Source organism: Rhipicephalus sanguineus, chromosome 1 (genome assembly GCF_013339695.2).
Source record: "Rhipicephalus sanguineus isolate Rsan-2018 chromosome 1, BIME_Rsan_1.4, whole genome shotgun sequence".
Classification (NCBI taxonomy): Eukaryota; Metazoa; Arthropoda; class Arachnida; order Ixodida; family Ixodidae; genus Rhipicephalus; species Rhipicephalus sanguineus.
This window is the reverse complement of record NC_051176.1, coordinates 175,865,492-175,885,799: the sequence shown is the minus strand read 5'-3', so window position 1 is coordinate 175,885,799 and position 20,308 is coordinate 175,865,492. Positions and strand designations below refer to the sequence as shown.

Below are 20,308 nucleotides of genomic sequence, written 5' to 3'. Positions count from 1 at the left end.
GCAGGAGGCAGTACCGTAATCGTCGGTGAATTTTTTTTCTTTTTTTTTTGTTCTTTCTTTTTTTAGACGACACATTTTCCACCAAGAATTGCCCTCGGGTCAAACACCATGTATGTTGCCACACGTCTGTTCTGCCTTGTACCTCCAGTAGGAATAGTTGTACCTGATTAGTTCATTGGTATACTGTTGTATGCTCTGTGTGAAAAACATGCTATAGCTATGTGTCTCGCTTCTGCTTTACGCGATACGTTTTTCAGTTTTACAGCGAAAGCTGTTATGAGATCACAACCAACAGCCGATTTTGGTGGCGTAGTTCGCCGCCGCCGCCGGTGTCCGTAACAGCTCTCGTGGTAAATGCGAAAAAAATATCCAAGGTCGAGCGTATACATTTGAACCCGCGCTCTCTGCGTGGCAGTCGAGCATCCTACCACAGAGCCACTGTGGGGCTTACATCTCCTCTGAAAAAAGACCCTATACAGGCCTCATGTCGGGCAAGGAACCACGTTAACAGATGGAATATAGTGGGGCAGAAGAGTAAGATAACAACCAGGCTTTACACAAGGCGAATTGCGTAACGCGTGGGTGGTTCAAAGCTTCCCAGCTATTTCAGTGGCTCTGCCATAATTCTTCATTTTCATTAGCCACAACATTAACAAAGTGTATAATGTCTTACAGACACGTAGTGGGTACCTCGCTTCTCAGCAGAATACTGAATAATGGCATAGTGGGTACTTCCTCACTTTGAAAAATTATTATAATTTAGGGCGTAGTGGGCACCTTGCAACTCAATTGCAGTAGTCGTCCCCAAGAGAATTTACGACGGGCTCTACAAAGGCCGCTCTTACGGCTTTTGCCGTGACTGTGCTGCGTGTTCTGCGCAGGCCCGATGTTTTTTTTTTATTTTAAGTACTCGTGCGTTTTACCAGCGATTGGGTTTACATGTAAAAGAGAAGTTTAACGGCTTGAAGGAACTTATTCCCAATATATTCACCCAGCCCATCTTTCAGTTGACCGGGTCGTGAAATCTGAAAAAGGTTGGTGTGTTTGGGTTTGTTACGCGGTGCTGTAAGACAGCACGCAGGGTAGAAATAAGGAAGTATCGTTGTTTGCACCGTCTTTCTTAATTCGGTGTGACTCTTTCTTTCCACTAGCATTGTGGCGTCGGCGCAATTTTTCAAACCGGCTCAACTCCCTAACGCACTCTTTACATGTGTATTTCTAATTAGAGGATTGCACTAAATTGAAGCATCATTGCTTCACATTGGCTTTCGAACAAATTATTTCGCAAAGCTCGCAGCGTAGGTCGAGCCCTGGAAAACCAGTAGACGTGCCAAAGAGCCGCGTGTTTTTTTATCATTTCGGCTTGCGCGGACCAGATTGTTTGTAGAGTACCTTTTTTTTTTTTCATGTTGCGGCCACTGTGGGACGTGTCAACACTCGTAAACTTTTTTCCTGCCAGCTTCTGGTGGACGTGAGGGCGAGGTAACGGAAACACTTGCATGAGATAACGCGGACAGGACGGGCCAGTGGCAGAAAATGCGTCGTCGGACAGTTTCATGAGTAAACAAGAGCCAGGAGTAAGCTCACCCTTGCGAGGTGAATAAATCGTATCACTTTTTCGAGTACGACCCGTGTTCACCGGGGTATATGGACGGATGAGTGTTGTAGAACATCATCCATTCGAACAGCTACGAATAATGCAGAAGGACTGATTGGCATTGCTTTTTCTGCAGGTTCCGCGAGGGCTTCAAGCGTGTCTTCTGCTGCCTGGCCTTCAGCGACCGGGAGACTGCGCAGCTGCGTCAGCACATGGCGGCCACGCGCTACTCGTGCTCGGAGCCGTACGCCGACACTCGGGTCACGTTCAACGGGACCGCCACGGCCGTCCCGCTGCACACGCTCACCGAGACCATGAGCGCAGGGAACCTGACCGCCGGCGGCCCGGCAAAGTTCAGGGGCTGCGGCTCGGACGTGTGACGAACGCTGCCGCCGGCCCGGTCGGCCCGGCTTGTCCCGCACGCCACTGCGGCGGCGCACGCCCTCTGAGTCCGTGGCGAGCAGCTTCTTGGCAAAGCGATGCTCGGGCGCGCACAATGGGCCTTTACCGCGCGTAAATCAGGGGTCAGCCAGAATACGACTGCGGGCTTTGCGCCAACACTCGATGCGCCGCGCATCTGTCCGATTGCCCCCCTCCGCCCTGTTTTCTACTTTATTTTATTGCCAGTTTCAACACCCTCGTTCTCTTTTACTCTCTCGGGTTCGATTTGCGGAAAATATGTCCGAGGACATGAAAGAACGGCTAAACGGACCAAAAGAGGAAGTACTTAGCGTCGGATTTCGATTACACAGGTGGCAGGAACAAGGACGTCCAAAAAGAGGGGGGGTGGGGGTACAATATGGGCCGTCTTACTTCCAAGAGAAAAGGAAGAGGCTATGGATGACGCGTAGGATACGCACGGCGAGGACGAAAAAGAAAAACGAAGAAGAACCGAAGAAGATTTATTAATTATCGTGTTTTCTTGCGTGTTTTCATTTTTGGCGATGTCCAACTTCCCGCTTCGTGGCGTCCCACTCACGCCCTAATATAATAAATGCTTTATCAGTAGCAAGATAGAGAAGGCAGGCCACAGTTACGCGGCAAGGGAAACGCCGGTCGGTCTCCGTGCGTGTGAATTTCGACGATCTTCATTCGCAGCGCACCGTAGTCGGCGAATGGCGGTTATCGTGAACAAGCCACGGTCATGGGCACGAGGAGCTGTTGTGCTGATGTGTCGGCTCGGCTGCTGCACTAATGGTGTCGCTGTGTTGAACTTCTCGTTTCATTGTTGTCCGTTACTCATAAGGACAGTGTGTAGTGCATTTTCTTAAGCGTTTCCCGGCGATGTTCAGTATTGTGTCCCCTAGTATCAAACTCCATGGAATGCATGGTACACGCACTGAACGGACGGCAAGAAACCAGGATGACGAATCATTTTATTTCGTGCGCCTCAGTAGCCCCTGTACGAACGATGACATGAGTTCCGTGCAGTAACAGCACTGGCAGAAAATCTATGCGCTCCGAAAGCGATGGCTGCTGCTTAACAGTTGTCGCGATTTTGGCATCTTCGACAGAAAAAAAAAACAATATGAGATCAAAGGTTCCGCATTTCCTTAGGTATATAAACCCTTCACTTTTTATCTAGACAAGACGGATTTTTTACGTGGGTGTGTTCACGTAAACTACCAAGCTTTACTTGCACAAAAGCAGTACTCCTGTCATCCTAATGAAATACGTGTTTCGTTGCGCGTTTGCTTCAGGAAACGAAGATCATGTCGGACCAACTTTCCGAGCTACGTAAGCACAAGTGCCAAGGCACTCGTAAAGTTATCTATGAAGTCGTTCAAGCTCATTCTTGCTCGTATTTTTCCCCCTTCGTAAAAAAAAATCGCTTGGAAAACAAAATTCTAACGCCAAGAAACGTTCTTGACGATATCAAATCTAGTTTTATGGAGTACGCCTATGCCATCTGCATAACAGACACTATTCCTTTGCCCATTTTGTTTCGGTGCTTGCACAAAGCTCGTACATTATGACGGCACACAATTTTAAATCGGATAATGCTGAAATGTTGCTTGTTGGAGCTACCTTGCGAAAGGCTTGGTCTCTTGCTCTTTTTCTTTTTTTCTTTTAAGTGCATCAGCCGTAAGAAGCCGCTGCAAATAGCGCACGTACTTGACGCTTGTGCCAAAGTGCAAAGATTACTGCATGTATTCGCAAAAATAAAAGGAAACGAATAAGCTTTCTTTCTGCGCACCCGTGATAAACGTATCTGCTTAGGTCGGTAGCTGCATTATCTCCACAATACACATTCCCTTCAGGCGACATTGGAACGCCCGACTGGGCTTTTATTCCATACCAGAACCATTGCATATGATCGCGCGTACGCTCCTCACATCCGCTAGTATTTCTTGGGGATGGGTATTTGACGCAGCACTATGAAATTTCTGCTTAATTATATATTGCTTGTACGGTAGTTTACTGCACCTTGATTCAGTGAAACTTGCCTTCACAACTAGCAACGCGTGCATCATTCTATTTTGTTATACGGCTTTTTATGACACGACTTTTCCAAAAATATTCACAATTTCTCTTTACTGTTTGGCGATTTTATATTGTTAGCTCTTTATACAAACTACGGCCACATTTTTGGTACTGTTCTCGCAATTTATGTCCCTGATAAAATAAGAAGTAAATCATTGACTGTTTTTTTTTTTTTTATACGTTAAGACGCGTGAACCAAATCGTAACGAATAACGAAAACGATCGGCCAGCTTACTGTTTCGTATGTTCTGTTCGCAGAAAGGTGCGCGTACAGCTGGCTTTCGGGCTCACACTGAAGAGCCGCAGTTGTAGAAAGGAAAGATTGAAAAAACTAATCATGCAGGAAATTGTCAAGCTGCGAGAACATCTATTCCATTACATGCCATGTAACGGACGGACTACAGCGCCTAGATGTATAAATGTTTGCACCTTGCGAAGTGGTGCTGCACGTCGTTATAGAGCTGCATTACTCCACATGAGGTTCCTCCTCACAGAGCTCATAGACACGCTTTGTCCTATATTGCCACAGCTCTGAAAGTACGTCTGTCTCCTACAAAGAATTTGGCTCGATCGAGTCACGTCTCGTATCAAAGTCCTTCAATATCCGAATATCTTTTCTTGAAATCTACTTGTGCACCACAGTCCCATTAGTCTGCTTCGGCTTATAAGCGATGGAGAACAGTAAGCTCAACGAATGCTATCAATCCAAGCGAAAGACATTGCGGTGAGAGAAATTAAAGCAGCACTGACACCGAAATTTCAAACCCGAGAAACTTCTCGTTGGTTCTCCTGCATGCGTAGGTACCGCTGATCGAGTATTAGCACAAACGTTGTCTGGTACATGCTATCTTAAAATGGTTTTGAAATAAGCGGCAATGCTCATATTAGTTGGCAACGCCTCACGATATTGTCGTCCATATGACAGTGCTGGGCAGTATCGAAGATGCAGGTGTCTTGGATAATCTTCGGGTATCCTGTATCTGTGTCTAATCTGTGCGTATCTAATTTTTGGGCCTGTTGTAGCTACGTTGCAAGACATGTATCAGTATCTATATTTCCGATACACGAAATAATGTATCGTGCATCTTAAGATGCAATATACTGCTATCACAACACCACCGTGAGAAACAATAAACGTTGGCTGAACTCGAAGGTTCTCAATCTGATACTGCTGCCACTCCGCCACCTGAACAAAACTAAAGGCAGCGACGTTGTTTTATCCTTCCGCACGCAAGAGTCCTCCAGCGAGGGCAGGTGATCAGGTCTGCGCGTCTCTATTGGTGGAGCAGAGTCACGTAGTGGCGCTCGCGCCATCTCGACAAAAACAAACGCATGATCGTCCACACGTAGCCAACTTGTTGTTTTCTCAACCTTTTTTTTTTTTTTAAGCGAACGCTTTTCTGGCCTAGGCGAGCGAGTTTCGCTGTGTATCTCCACGTGGCCTTGAAGCGAAGAACAGATACCCCGTGACACGCCGCGCTCCGCCGCTGCTCCGACCGCTGCTAGGATCGCTAGGATGAATATGGTGGTGGTAGTGGTTTCAAGAGGAAAAGGCGCCTAATTTCTGCAGCCAGGTGTCTCGCAGCCTCTCCAGCCATGTCCACGTGACTAACAACGTGACTCACCGCTCTCTCTGCCACGCCGGGCCAGTGGGCTTCAGTGGCTTCAGTTCAGCCGTTGTGCCATGGTCGTGGGATGGAAGGAGCTATAGCGAGGACGCTGGCCCATCTGTGCCAAAGTTGTCTGCGCGGTCGCAGCGGAGACGGCGGCAAGCTGCGTCGCACCACCCTGCGGATGTCGTTCGGCTTGCTAATGAGTTAAAGCGGAAACGTTTCGTCAGTAGAAGGGCGCAATGTGGCTGGATGAAAGGAGTGTAGAACGAGAACTTCGGCGAGCTCAACGTCGGGAGAAGGATGCAGAAAGACGACAGCGACGAGTGTTATGGGGCGGCAATGGATGCCTCGCGTTCGACTGCGGCGATGGATTCGGAAACTCAGAAAACGACGGTAGTGAGTGCACGCAGTACGGAACGTTCAAGTAACCATATCGTTCGGTTGGCAAACTGTGCTTCGGCTACGAGGGCAAACAAGCATAGCAAAGTAAACAAGCTTTCGCTTGCATAACCGGGCCTAGCCGAGCTAAGCCGCAGCCATTTTTGTCTTTTTAGCTATGTCGGTGCCATGAAACTTGCTCGTAGCCTCTGTGTTGGGGTGCGTACTGCAATGCAGGCGGCGTCCTTCGCGCAAGTTCTGATGCCGCTATGGTGTCGTTATCGAAGGTTCTCTCGCGTGGTGCTTTGTTACGAAGTCTGAAGAATGCAAGAATGTGCTTGCTTTGCCTCTCGTGGCTTTCACAGATCAGCGATTTGAAGCATCTCGTGTATGTAAGCTTGACTTAAGCGCGATGAAATTTACTTATATGCAAATGAGATTCAAACAACTATCGCACCACCGGCACCGCTGCCAAATGTAATAGAACAGGCATTTACCCATCTATTAGTGCACTTTATCTTTGTGCTTCTTGCTATATTTATTCAAAGAATTTTTTAAAACCGTAATTTGATTGCTAGCACAATTGCTTTCTTACCCCTCCTTCTTTTGCATCCCGTACATTACGTAGGTCTCTGTATGCTTTTTTCTGGTCAGTTTTCTGCAATATGTCTTTTTGTAACGTGCTGCGAAAATAACCACTCTTCTTTATTCTTTTCTTTTAACTGTCTCGACTGTCTTCATATGTACATTCGACTATCTTCGTACGTACATTCGAATTTCGACTGTCTACATATGTGCATTCCATTTGAGTTTATTGTTATGTCAAGGCGATGTTAGGGACAAATATAAAATAATTTGAGCGTGCCTGGAGTATACAGTAACAAAAATTTTGCTTATGGCTTAGCAAAATAGCGAAAGTGAGTTTGCATTATTATATTGGAAATTATAAGGAACCATGTTAGAGATCTTGGGCAGGGTATTCGAGAGCCATAGTTATATCAAATGCTCTGATTTTCTCATGATCATCCCAAAGAACCGCTTTATGCTATTTTCCATAGGCATTGCATTTTCTATTCTCTGACCTCAACAAGTAAGGGACGATACTTCACGCTCGTCACAGCTATTAGGGGTGCCACCTGTATAGCGTTTTAAACTTATTACCTTGTGATTGTCTTACGCGTAACCACCTTCCTATTTTACTTAAGGTTAGTTGTTTTCCTTTCTTGGTCACCCTAAATTTTTGTTACTATTACAAGTCACCAGGAAATTGGAGCTATTAGTGTGAATAGTGGCGCTGTCGTGCGACGCTTTGTGCCCCTATGCAATTGGTCTGAGACGTTTCTGGGCTGCACAAGTTCTCTCGTTGACGGAAAATTGTTAAAAAGCTGCACGCTGGTGCATATGTCGAGAACTAACGCTTTACGCGAGCAGATAAGTAGGATATAAAAAATCATTGCAGTTTTATGTTCTCTATGTATACTGGATGCGCCACCAAAAAATGTCGCTACAAACACTGTTGCTGCTGTACACCTGTCCGGTGATCCGGTATTGATAAACGGTAATACGTTTGCCGACGCGGCAAAACCCCACATCCTTATTAGCGCGGAGGCTTTTTATTGACGTTCTTCTAATTAGGTGGTAACCCGCTAGCTGGTGGGCAAACAGAGCAGCGACTCCCATCAGTTACAAAAGCTACGAGCAAAACCCACTGACAGCCCAGAGTATAAATAGCTGTCATGTTAACCAGCCAAAGCAACCCCAATAGTGTTTCGAAATTAAACTAGTAGACTTTGAGCAAGAAAAGCAAAGCTTTTGCGATACTAACCGTCATTTCATTTAAATAAAACAGTTCGTCGCCCTTAAGAAATTATCAAGTAAACATCCTTTTTTTTTTGTTGTTGTTGTTGTTACTGTTCATAGGCGTTTGCTGCCACAATATATACATCTAAGTAACAAATTTGCGAATGTATCTAAGCATCTAACGCTACAGTTGGAGAGTACCGCATCGTATACAATAATTATGATAGTATGTTTTATCTGTGTCTGCAATACTTGTTGCCCGATTAACTCGTATCGCATCGCGACACAACTTCAAAGTATCTTTGCCCAGCCCTTCCATACGACTCGTTTTATGATTCCTAACGCTCTCTGCGACGTCTCACCCGTTTCACGAGAATTCTGTGCGTCTTATACAGAAAGGATTGCTCGAAGCACGACGGGATAGTGTAGAGGCTCCTTCCTTCCACCCTACAGTTATTTTTTTTTTCTTTTTCATGCGCAGCTGCGTGAGCGACCACTAGTAGTCGTCTTGTCGATCCTCTTGTGTATGGGCAGTGTTCCGTCTCAGTTTATTCTGATATTGCCGTTAACACCGGTGTAGGACAGAAAACTGGACGATAGTCTACTTGACCCTCTCTCTCTTTCCCTCTCATCGTTCTCAGTGTCTAGTCTTTAAATCCAGAAGCGATAGTTGTTCTTTAGCCAAAGTAAACCAAATGAGTCGCGATTGACTGCTGCACTGTTCTAGTGCTGAAAAACCGCTACTACGCTGCTCTTGTATTACTAATATGTTTGAAAGAGCCTTTATTCTTACTCACTGCGCAGAGCTTCAAGAATGTTGAACAATGGAAAAACAATTTTTCTTGAAACCTAGAGCATGCGTAACTACCTAACAAGTAACAGTAGTGTAGTCACAAAGCTGTAATGTAATTTGAAACAAAATTGCCTGCTTACGCGAGCAAGCGCATTATGAGCCGACTACTAAACCTATGTATGAGGGCCTGTATCACGTCCGACAAACTTCATTTGTAGTAAACATTTGGGCATGGAGCTCACCGAGCGTGAATGGGTCCGCGATCTGTGACAAAAAAGCAAGGTCGTGCTTGAAATTGCAGCCCAGCATCCTTTCACACTTCTCTCTCTCTCAATCTGTGTGTGTGTGTGTGTGTGTGTGTGTGTGTGTGTGTGTGTGTGTGTGTGTGTGTGTGTGTGTGTGTGTGTGTGTGTGTGTGTGTGTGTGTGTGTGTGTGTGTGTGTGTGTGTGTGTGTGTGTGTGTGTGTGTGTGTGTGTGTGTGTGTGTGTGTGAGTGTGTGCGTGCGTGCGTGAGAAATAGAGAGAGAGACCCCCTCTACATAGGTTTATTCATCAACTGGCCCACGCCCAAGCATGCACTTACATTTGGCGTTGTCGATGCGACGGCGACGTCACACCGAAGTGCCATGGATTTCCAGCCTTTCTGCATGGACTAAAGCTCTAGAAAAAAATGCTTCTACCAGACATAGCAGCAATACTCATAGCGTCTCTGCTACAATCATTAGCGCGTCGTTAACTGCAGATCCGGCGGCGGTGTACATATTTAATGGGTATATAACGGGTATAATATAACGGGTATAATGGGTATAATATAACGGGTGCATTAAGCAAATTAATAGGGTAAAATTGTACCAGTAACATGTGCACCTTTATTGTATTTTTATTTTCGTTTCAGGACGCGTTTTTCTGAACACTATATATTCTTAATTTTCATAAATGATATGTGGTATACAATCTTCCTTACTGTGGTAGTACTCATCTGTCAGTGTTCTCTGTCAGTCCAGTTAGATACTTGGTAAAATGCACATCCTCTCATCCCCATGCCCTACAGAAGGCGTCGCATGTATCCGTGTGTACTTGATGTGACAAAGCACTTCGTCTTATACGTAGAAATTTTGCAGCATACCCGAAGGATGCACCTTGAATACAGTACAACTAAGGCATACCGTTTTGAGAAATCGGCAAACGAGATCAAAACTAAAAGCCATGTTTTGAGAGCAGTTAACTTAAAGCGTGGCCGAAGTTACGTGGAGTTGCGTGCTCAAACGAACCACACCTTGCCTCACTAATACCACGCATCATATGGAAGTGACAGTGGGCGCAAGCTAACCAGACACTCCAATTTCATAAAGCTGTTCTGTGAATACTTAATACAGCCGTTTTCAAGTCCACAGTGGGAACATCGCTTTCAGTGATATTCAGTCATCCCTGTCCTGCGTTAATCCAACTCAGCTTGCGCCCGGCAACTTCTTGAGGTCGTTACTCCATGCAAGGCTCTGCAGCACTCTCTAACTGTCCCTTAACTTGGCGACCATGTAGTCGTTTACATAGCCTAACAAAAACCACCTGTTGCCTTTATTGCGCATTACGTACCGTGCCCAACTCCATTTCGTCCTCTTCATTTCAACTACGATATCATTTTATCTGCGTTTGACCCATGAAATGCACTAACTCTCGCGCAGGAAATGTTTAATGAGTGGCCACGGCGCATAGACGTGTTTCCCGCTTGCAACATGGAATTACAGGATACTATATATTGAACTAGTTGGTGTGTATTTCACTTGCTTCATTTTTCACTATAATTTTTTATATGTATGCCGCCTTTAGTTACAATTAATTTTTGAATAGCCGGCCCTTCAATTACCTTTTCTGAAAAGCTCGCGTAAGGATAGAAAGAACAGTCGCCCGAATAGCAAACGCTGCTCTGTCACGATAGCCAACGATACGGTATTCATGACGTCAGCCGACAAAGAATCGTTATCACGAGCGAGGCGAATGGTACCTCTAGCTTTTAAGCAATCGCACGTCGGTAGTAAGACATAGTACATATCGCCGTAGTAATATTTCCGTACAATTTGTGAGGACTCGCACATTCCGACAATTGTGCCATTTGTATGGTCATTTCAGTCTGCAAATGATGACTAAGCGCGATTTGAATATAATTGTAGTCGAATATTTTGCTGAAGACAAGTACGCAGCTTTGGTCAATAGGACCCGCGTGAGAAATGCGTGCAGCTCGTTTGAGCAAGCTTTCCCGGTTCTCGCTTCCCGTCCTTACATTAAATTAAACAGCTGTGAATACTTCGGAGGAAAAGGATACACTGCTTACGGGTTTCTTCACTAGTCCATGTTTTCAAGTGCGTAGCTCGTCCGCATCTTTACGTGGCCGTCATTATGCGGTATAGTTTAATGTAGCCTAAAGAAATAGCGTTTCAAGTTTAACTCTGACGTGAGAGGACTGCGGATCAACCTATCTAGATGTCCGAAAAGCCTGCTTTTTTTTGTGGTTGTTTTTTCCTCAGAAATAAAGGTTATATTGCTACCCGGGATGTCTAGTACGCCGAAGTTTTTCAAATGCATTTCTTCATTTTGTGACGATTCGTAGTCGCCTTCTGAGTGTATAGACAGGGCAATGTTTGAGTAGCCTAAGTTGATTTCGCGTACCGTCGACTGCTTAATCGCGCTGTAATTTCACGTTCATGTAGTTATCTTTTTAAATGCCTGAGATATTCTGCAACCAGAAGCGTCACTGTATTTTCTCCTTTCATTTTACGGCATAAAATTTCTCGCTGTTTTTTTTTTCTTGCATTGTTTACTTATTTTTCAGGCCCCACAGTACTGGTCACCTCTCTCATCCAGAAAGAGGTCTGCGGAAGGGAAAGCTGTCGCGCGAACTTCGACTCGTCGTGTCCACCGATTAAATAATCCCTCAGCTCTTTTCCACATATTGTGATCAGAACGCGTATGAAAAAACGAGTGCGGCGTTTCGTATCCAATAAATAAACTGAAATGTCATGACAATAACATCACACCTTTGCGAGGTTAACTGAACATTTAGCCCACGTGGTCGATATTAACCCGGAGTCCCCAACTACGACGTGTCTCCTAATCATATCGTGGTTTTTGGCACCTAAAACCCAGAAATTATTACTATTTTTAAATGCAATGTTTACTTATGCACCTTACTCGGCGAACATTGGCGAACAATGAATTGCATGATTTGCTGATGACTACGTAACCTTTCATCGTGTTAATTCTGAGACATTTTGAAAGCGAGCCCTCAAGTATATGAGCGCATGATTTTTTTTTTAATCAGCGCTACGTGATTTATCGTTCATACAGGCTACTCTCCGGTGCATGGTAAAGTTCCTTTCTCTCTACTAAGCGGCGCATTTTTTGTAAATATTTTTTGTTGTTTTTTTTTGCGCGTGGTATGGTCGCGCTGTAACACCAGAACGCCACACCGCACCAAGCACTGAGCAAATTACGACTTGGCGCTTGAATGTTATAGAAATACTGGCGTCCGTTCATTGCTCCCTTTGTACTCGGGGTCATTTGCCGTTGTGCGTTGTAGTTTTATGCCTGTTGTTTAAGTCACCTAACGCGTTTTCTCCTTTATCATAATAAACGCTAGACACTTCCTTTCTGTACGATGTATTGTACTGCATGTATCCTCACGTGTCCTTTGCCAAATGTCAGAGCCTGCATTTTGCATAAAAATTAAAGAAAAAAAAAGGCCTTACCACATTGCATAATATGGCAAAGCTACAGAAGGGTCATTGAGTAGTCTGGCAATTCAATTCTAATTCAGGAGTATTTTCTGTCTTTTACCTTACCACTTGTAACAACTTGTACATTCTGTTTAATAGATGCTATGTCAGTATTTAAGTGAGTGAAAAATTGTGGAAGCGTTGCTACTTTCAAGCCCGGGATTTATGGCCAACAGTATAGTGGACCGGCTGCAGTAATCATGCCGCGTATAATGAGTGGTGCCATCGCAGCCTATTGTGTACGCTGTGCTCTGTGCTCCTATGTCTCCAAATACTCGCATTACCACAACAATTTTTTGTAGTTGTGGGAATAACCTGCGTTCCATGTAGCACTTTTACGGGGCAAGCTGCGTTTGTTAAGCTTTGCCTGCGTGCGATGGCGACAGTGGGCGCAGTTTGTGTCAAAAGTTTCGAAGCCACGGCCGATATGTCCGCGACGATTACTTTTTGCAGAACTTCCGCATTGCTCCAAAGCCGCAGAAACAGACGGAAAGGGCTTCATCAGACTCCTCAAATCCGGATCACCAGCCTCAAACGCAGGGTCCGGCGACGCGTCTTGTCACTCACGAAGTGGCTTGCAGACTTTTGACATAAACTTGTGTGCGTACATGTCACGTGGCTGCGGGAGCTCCTAATGATGAAGGTGTTACTGCACCGGGCTTGCTCCAATCAGCGAGTGAATATTCCCTTCGCACACATGGCTGCTGCAGTCTTTGTGATCGTTACGACGTGGTCTCTGTGCGGGAACGCCTCGCAGCCCTAGCGGTGGCATTCTTTCTATGAGGCCTTCCGAGCCGTGAATCTTCAAACGGTGTGGAAGCACGCTTTAGTGACCTCGAGAGAACGACGGCTGGCTGCGTTAAAAAGAATGGGGGGTGAGTTGAGGGTGGGGGGGAGGGGTGAGAGAAGAAACCAGGACCGAGTTACCTCACACTGTCATTATTAAAGTGAGTGATGTCTTCTGACAACACAGACAAGGACCCCCGTGTTGTGGCGTGGTATACAAAGCCAGATGAGATTGGGTACACATCTCCGATGTGTCGGGCGTTCATCGTGTGTTCAGGCTGATATACTATTTACTGTTGTGACTGTGTAGAAATTTAAACACTTGTTATTTATTGTCGTCGCTGTTCGCGGGACGCTCCTGTCACCCATCCCCAGCGTCGTGTATATTCTCTGTTCCAAAGAAGAAAAAAAAGTACCTGTATCGTCCCACCGTTCTCCCAACAGATGAAACTAATAAAGAAAAAAAAAAGATGGCGTATAGTGGAAAGTTTGCTCATTGTATCCGGCTGCGATATCATAAAACACGTACCGGAGAGGTTGAAAAAAACAGGAAAATACGAAAAAAAAAAGGAACTGACCATATTTTCACTCATTTTTCCAACGGGTGCGCTCGTCTTCACAGTGTCGGTGTCTGTTTTGTCACTGGAGATACGCCAGTGTTGCAGTTGACAGTGTGGTGCTGTTTGTGTGCGTGCTTTGTCCCGGTGATATCAATGAACTCCGCGCGTGCTCTGCTCAGGCAGCAAGACGGTGCTCCCCAGGCCTGTTTGCCCCTTTGTGGTCTGATGTGCCCTCATTCTACTGTGACGGGGTCGTTCGTTGACATTTATGCTTTTCTGTGCGTTTGTTTTACTCTCACCTGCCTCGTCGAGCGTGGCGAGACGATGCAAAAAGTCTGTTTAGATTGCCCCGTGAAAAAAGGGAACAGATATCGGAGGAGCTGTACACTTGAATACCACAACCCGCTGCTATGTTGTTGTTGTTGTTTCGTTCTTGATATTTTTGGAAGACACGAATTTTGCATTGAGTGTGAAAGCGTCGCCCTCGAAATGACCACAAGTTAGAGCCTTCGTGCCGCTTGATATATCACTCTCGTTGAAAGTTTTATGTTAGTGTGATTCCTATTCTTCTCTGTTACAGGCTATGCGACGCAGTATGCTCGCATCATCATACTTTTCGTGCAAAAAAAAAATTAATTCGTAATCCTGAAGTTGACGTACTTCCAGCTGCAAAACTTAAACGAGTTGGGTACACTGGCAGTCGCGAGCCTCCTGTCATTTCGGTTGTATTGATGGGCAACCTTTGCCGTGGCATTCATTTGGCATGTTTTGGTGTCAAACAAGTTGAACTAGTATTATTATACCAATTCTGTTCAGTGGCCTCCCCGCAACAAATTTTTAACGTTTCTAAGTTCATTCACCGGAATGGTGCGAGCGAACTAAATGAATACTTTGGCAGGTGAACACAGTGAATACCACTAGCAAAGACTGCCCGACGTAGCAGTAGTCTGCAGAGAACATTATTTGATGGGACGCGCTGTTTCCTTTTCTCTACCTGATTTTCCTACTCGTGCAGTGAATGAAAACAACCTGTGTACTATCGTGGATGTAGTGTGAGTCTCGTGATAAAATGACCCTTTCTCCAACTCTGATGCGTTTAAACGCTTGCTTCTTTGTGCTTCATTTCACAAGTCTTTGCACCTCGAACTTCGACGACCTTTACGACGTCGAGTTGGGAGGCTTAAGGCCCGAACACACGTACGCGTTGCAGCGCGTCAACGCGTGACTTTTTGACGCGGCGCCGCGCCCTCTCCCTATGGAGAGGGAGGGCGCGCAGCTTCGCGTAGCCGCGCGCCCTCTCTTCCTATAGGGAGAGGGCGCGGCGCCGCATCAAAAAGCCACGCGTTGACGCGCTGCAACGCGTACGTGTGTTCAGGCCTTTATACTCATAAAAGCACGGGCCGGCTCCGAAAGTGTCAACGCGTCGCAAATCTCGCCGCGGTCACATCGAGGTGAACGCCGCCCAGCGGTCCATAGAAGTTTGATCTTCCATCTGTCTTCACGCTAATTTCACAGTAAATCACGCAGTACTTTAATTAAATAGCCGATGAAATCGCTGTTTGCAAATGCATGCGGGTTTTTTTTTTTTTAATGCGAAGCATTTCTTAGCGAACCTTTGGCACTTTGAGCGTTTTTATCTACGTATCTATCTGTCTAGCCGCCTACGTCTCGGTGCTCTCATGATCGCCTCCTTAACTTGGTGTAGACAAAATTGGCATGTGAGGGTAAGAATATTCCACGAATATGACTGTTGGGTCATGACATGAATAACGTGAAAATCCTGTAGCGTACGTCTTCAAATCCTTTCCTTCAGACACGTGTGGCACATACCCGTTTACCACGGGCCGCGGTGTATAGGTGTATGTGCCACAGGTGATTGACAGTTTATATCTACCCAGGAACGGCGAGAACAGACTTTGGTAATTTAAATGCGAGAGCGTTAAGAAAAACCGACACCGGCAGCGTGGACCCAACGAATGGAAAGAATAAAAAAACACAGCATATCCACGTGGTGAATGATGATGAGTGGCGCGAAGCTCCGGAGTGAATCATCGGTAAACCTTGAATCTTCCGTGTAACGCATTGTGACTGGATTGTTTGAGAACCACAATCTGTCGCACACACCACAACTATGGCCGAAACTGTTGTCAAGGAAGTCCCGCTGGAAGCGCGTGTCGGCGCCTTCGGGCAGAGCCCGCCTGATGCGTTTTGCAGCCACTTCACGTGCTCGCACAGCCTCGGGCTCTGCCTGCCGGTACGCGCGCTTTCTCGCCGCTTCACGGTCCTTCACATTTTGAAGTTCCGATTCGCGCCGCAGCCGTGCAGCTTCGGCCTCGCGGGCTCGAACGGAGGGGTCTTCTCGCCGCAGCCGTGCAGCTTGTCGAGCAGCTTCGGCCTCGCGGGCTCGAACGGCGGGATCTGCTTCACGGCGTCGACGTGCAGCTTCGGCCTCGCGGGCTCTCACCTCAGGATTCTGTCTGCGAGCGTGCGCTGCCGCCGCCTTCCGTGCCCTCCGTTCCGCAGCCTTGTCTTCCATCCGGCGACTCCGAGCGAAAGAGAAAGCGCGCCAAGAGGGAGCCTCTTGGCGTAAAGTCCCTTAATATATAGAAAGTAGCCACACTCTCCTCTATATCCTCTTCAAGGTGTCCAACCCTCCTCTCCCAAGTGTCCAAACCATATCTGTATCCTCTCCCAAACGGCCACTGTGCGGGCGCCGGCCCTATAACCCGGCTCGCGCCACTTTCATATCAAGAATGTTATGTCACGCTGATAACGCGCGCAACGTTCGTTATCAGTGTGACATGGCATTCTTGATAGGATAGTGGCGAGAGCCGGGTTCGGCGAAAAATGAAAACATAAGAAAAAAAGAAAGAGGTTCGCGCGCGTTTCTCGGGCGACGGCCCGTGAAGCGGGGAGGTGGAAGGCGGGAGAGGAGGGTGCTCGGCGTGGCGGCTCGGTTAAAAGAAAGACGGTACTTTCCCAAAAATATCCAGGGACTTTATCTTGGCGCGCTAACACGCGTCATCTAGGGATCATTCTTCATATTACAAAGCGAGCCATACAGCGCCATCTGTCTTGCATCCGGCGACTCCGAGCGAGAGAAGAAGCGCGCCAAGAGGGAGCCTCTTGGCGCTACTTGGCGCGCGCCACCAACGCCATCTAGTGAGCACTTCAGGAACTAGAGGTGGCTGCTACAAACAAACGGAGGATGGACAGACCCACGGCATAAGGAGCTTCGCCCCTAAAATTAGGATCCCAGCAGGAATCGAACCCAAGCATTCTGCGTGGCAGTCGGGTATTCTATCAGAGAGCCACGCCAGGTCTATAAACTGGTTTGGAAAAACAGCCTATGCAGGCGTAATGTCGGTGCAACGTCAGTTGTGGTTGTGGTGCTGGCTACCTAATTTTACAAGAAAGCAGTGAGAACTACATATATGCTCCTACGATGCACGCGTCATATCAGATTAACGTCTGTGGTTCCAGTGTTGGCTCCGCTTCTGTAGCAGTCTAATAAACATTACATTTGGATCCCTATGATTCAGCAAACTATATTGAAGCATTGCTGGATGCCGGAGGAATACATTAACGAAAGTTACGCATGATATTCACATGATTTCACCATAAAGTGCACTTAGTTTCGATAATACTGACGTATGTACTCTGACGTGAGGGCTGACGTTACGTTGCACCATAAGTTACCCTTTAAGCGCCAGTGTTGTCGATTTGCCTGGTAAGCCCACGATGGGCACACTGCTACTACACTTACAGAAACACGTCGATCAACCTCGTAACGCTTGGCTCAGAGCCACAAAATACAGTGCTCATAGAAGTACTCGCTGACTGCTTCGCATGAAACCGATTCCCACAAAGCGTGGGATCTGTCGAATTTTTTTTTTTTTTTCTTGACGGTCATTTCTGAAAGTACTCAACCAGAAATTTTTTGTCTAACCTCAAAAAGCCTCAAAACGAAAACTCAAAAACCTCAAACCTCAAAAACAAGAAGCTCAGAAAATTGCGCGGTTTGAGAGATTTCGAACCAGAAATCCTGCGCTCAACAGTTGAGTGTCTTACGCATACTTCTGCGTACGCACTTATTTTTTTTTTTTTTCATTTAATACATGAAGACCACTAATGCAAACAGAGCAATATAAATTGACAAACAGTGCATCCTGGACACAATATAACTGCCCCGCCACGGTGGTCTAGTGGTTATGGCGCTCGACTGCTGACCCGAAGCTCGCGGGATCGAATCCCGGCTGTGGCGGCTGCATTTTCGATGGAGGCGAAAATGTTTGAGGCCCGTGTACTTAGATTTAGGTGCACGTTAAAGAACCCCAGGTGGTCGAAATTTCCGGAGCCCTCCACTACGGCGTCTCTCATAATCATATCGTGGTTTTGGGACGTTAAACCCCAGATATTATTATTATTATTGGACACAATATAACTAAAATATCAAGTAAGCACGTGCATGCATTCAGTATCGCCGGCGGCTCCTCCTGGAAGCACGCATGCCTCTTACATGGGGTCAGTTGTTTACGAGAGGTCAAACGGGGGCGATAAAGTATTTTAGACCAAAGCCACAGGTGGCAGTCAGTCGACCACGAAGCAAAACAGTTCCTTGCTTTCTATGGTACTTCAACTGGAAGTATTGCTGAGTGCCTGCAGTTTGAAGAAAAACCTTTTTATTCATGGAGAAATGCAGGTCCGCCGAGGCTCGCTTAGACACACTGTGATACCAACATTGAACATAGAGCGGACGATAGAAGGGAACCGGAAGAGCAGTTCATCGGGCATTGCTTCGTGGGAAGCACTGAGAATAAATTCTAGGTTCAACGCTGCTTTTAAAAAATACGGTGTTTCGATAACTTTGGGAAAAGTCAAAGCTCTGCTCGCAGCTCTGTCACCATCGGTGAGGCAACAATGTTTGCTACGTACTTAACTATAAAAGAACTTGCAACATTTCACGCCGACATTGGTTGTGGACTTCATATAAGAAAAGAAGTAATTTTTAAGTTGCCTAAAAAAGAGGAGAGCAAGTCTTAGGCCACCATGCTCAATTGGCATGAAAAGTTTATCGCCAAATAAAGGCGAGAACTTTTTAATTTAATTGTAAAACTCTTTGCTAGGCTAAGGGCTGCACAAATGTGGTATTCATTTATCACGCATTCACGCGGGGAGTTGACCTTAGAAACTGTAAGTGCGTCTTCTACTTCTGTTTTTACAGACTGCTAGCGTCGATGGTGGGAAGCAACAATTGCGACGAAGACAGTGGTACGGATGAATTAACATCACTCGAACAACAAAGTTACAACCGTGAGCTCGGCCTTCAGTCTTCCTATGGATGCTCTGGCATCGCACTGGCAATCGACGTAGTTCGTTTCTGCGCATTTTTTTCTTACATTCCTTTTTCGTTCTATTATTTCATTCGAAATGACGAATAGCACGGCAAATGGAAAAAAAAATAAACGTGACCTTATTTTAGGTCTGGAGGCCCCATGCCGCCAATTTCTCAAAGGGTTGGTGCCCTAACAAGCGACCTGAAACTTTATTCTGCCGAGCACCGGGCCCGGAAGCGCACTTGTACCTATTTGGCTGGTAGGTAACCGGCGGCAGCAATTCTCTGCCTCCCACGGCAGCGCCAGTTTCTCAACAATTTCACCAAGGAACGCCCAGAAAATCTTTATGGGGCCACTTTTCGACATGAGTACCCTTACACGACCGATCGTCAAGCCGGGCTAGCCATCCATTAGGAAAGAACGGTGGATTCCCGATGGTAGTGCGGATCGAACCCAGTACGAACCTGCACTGGAAGCGGACGCTTTAACATTTCGCTACTGCTGTTATACTACACGTTTCCTGCATGTACTCCTCGTTTACAAAAAAAAAATCTTTTTTGCCTCGTATTTCTAATGGCGCAGATTTCACGTGCAGCATAATGACATAGTTGTGGCCGTTTTTTCAGGTTTCGCTGACGAATACAACCTTGCCGAAACATTGGTTTCAGCGATAGTTCCTGTTCCACGAATTTTTTTTTCATCCCTTCAAGCCTCCATATTCCCCTGAACTTCTGTCTTGTTGGGGTATATCGTGAAAGTAACTGTATAACGTATGAGTGGCTACGCCTCACGAATATATTCAAAGAAACTCACTATGCGACTAAGACTGGCCAATGGCATCGAACTTTATGTATGAAGGACCGATATCGGAAAAGTGGCTACAACACCTTGAGTGTTACTGAACGGTGTTATCGCCTCCACCATTTGAGAGCGACAGGAATTGAGAAGGGAACTTCTGACATTCACTTGCGACGTTATTCGTGGATAACATTGATATATTTTACAGGACAGCACTGACAGCTGTAGAACTGGCCACCCTTCATGTCCCCCGCTGCGTTTCCTTGATGGCAAAGGATCATGTAAATGGTCAATTTTCGGTGATTCCAATGATATACTGCAGAGTTAACCCATATACAAGATGCCCCAGCTAACTCTGGCCAGAGTTTAAAAATATGCCGTGGCCAGGGTTGC

The 20,308-nt window shown here is 46.2% G+C and overlaps 1 protein-coding gene across 1 annotated transcript in view; it reads left to right on the top strand.

Annotated features, from left to right (window-relative positions):
* Positions 1-4,779, top strand: part of LOC119402848 (tachykinin-like peptides receptor 99D) — a 69,993-nt gene extending 65,214 nt beyond the window's left edge. The window contains exon 5 of the mRNA XM_037669901.2: positions 1,734-4,779. Within this exon, the coding sequence (XP_037525829.1) occupies positions 1,734-1,977 (244 nt within the window). The 3' untranslated portion in view covers positions 1,978-4,779. The remainder of the gene's footprint in view (positions 1-1,733) is intronic.
* Positions 4,780-20,308: the final 15,529 nt, after the last annotated feature.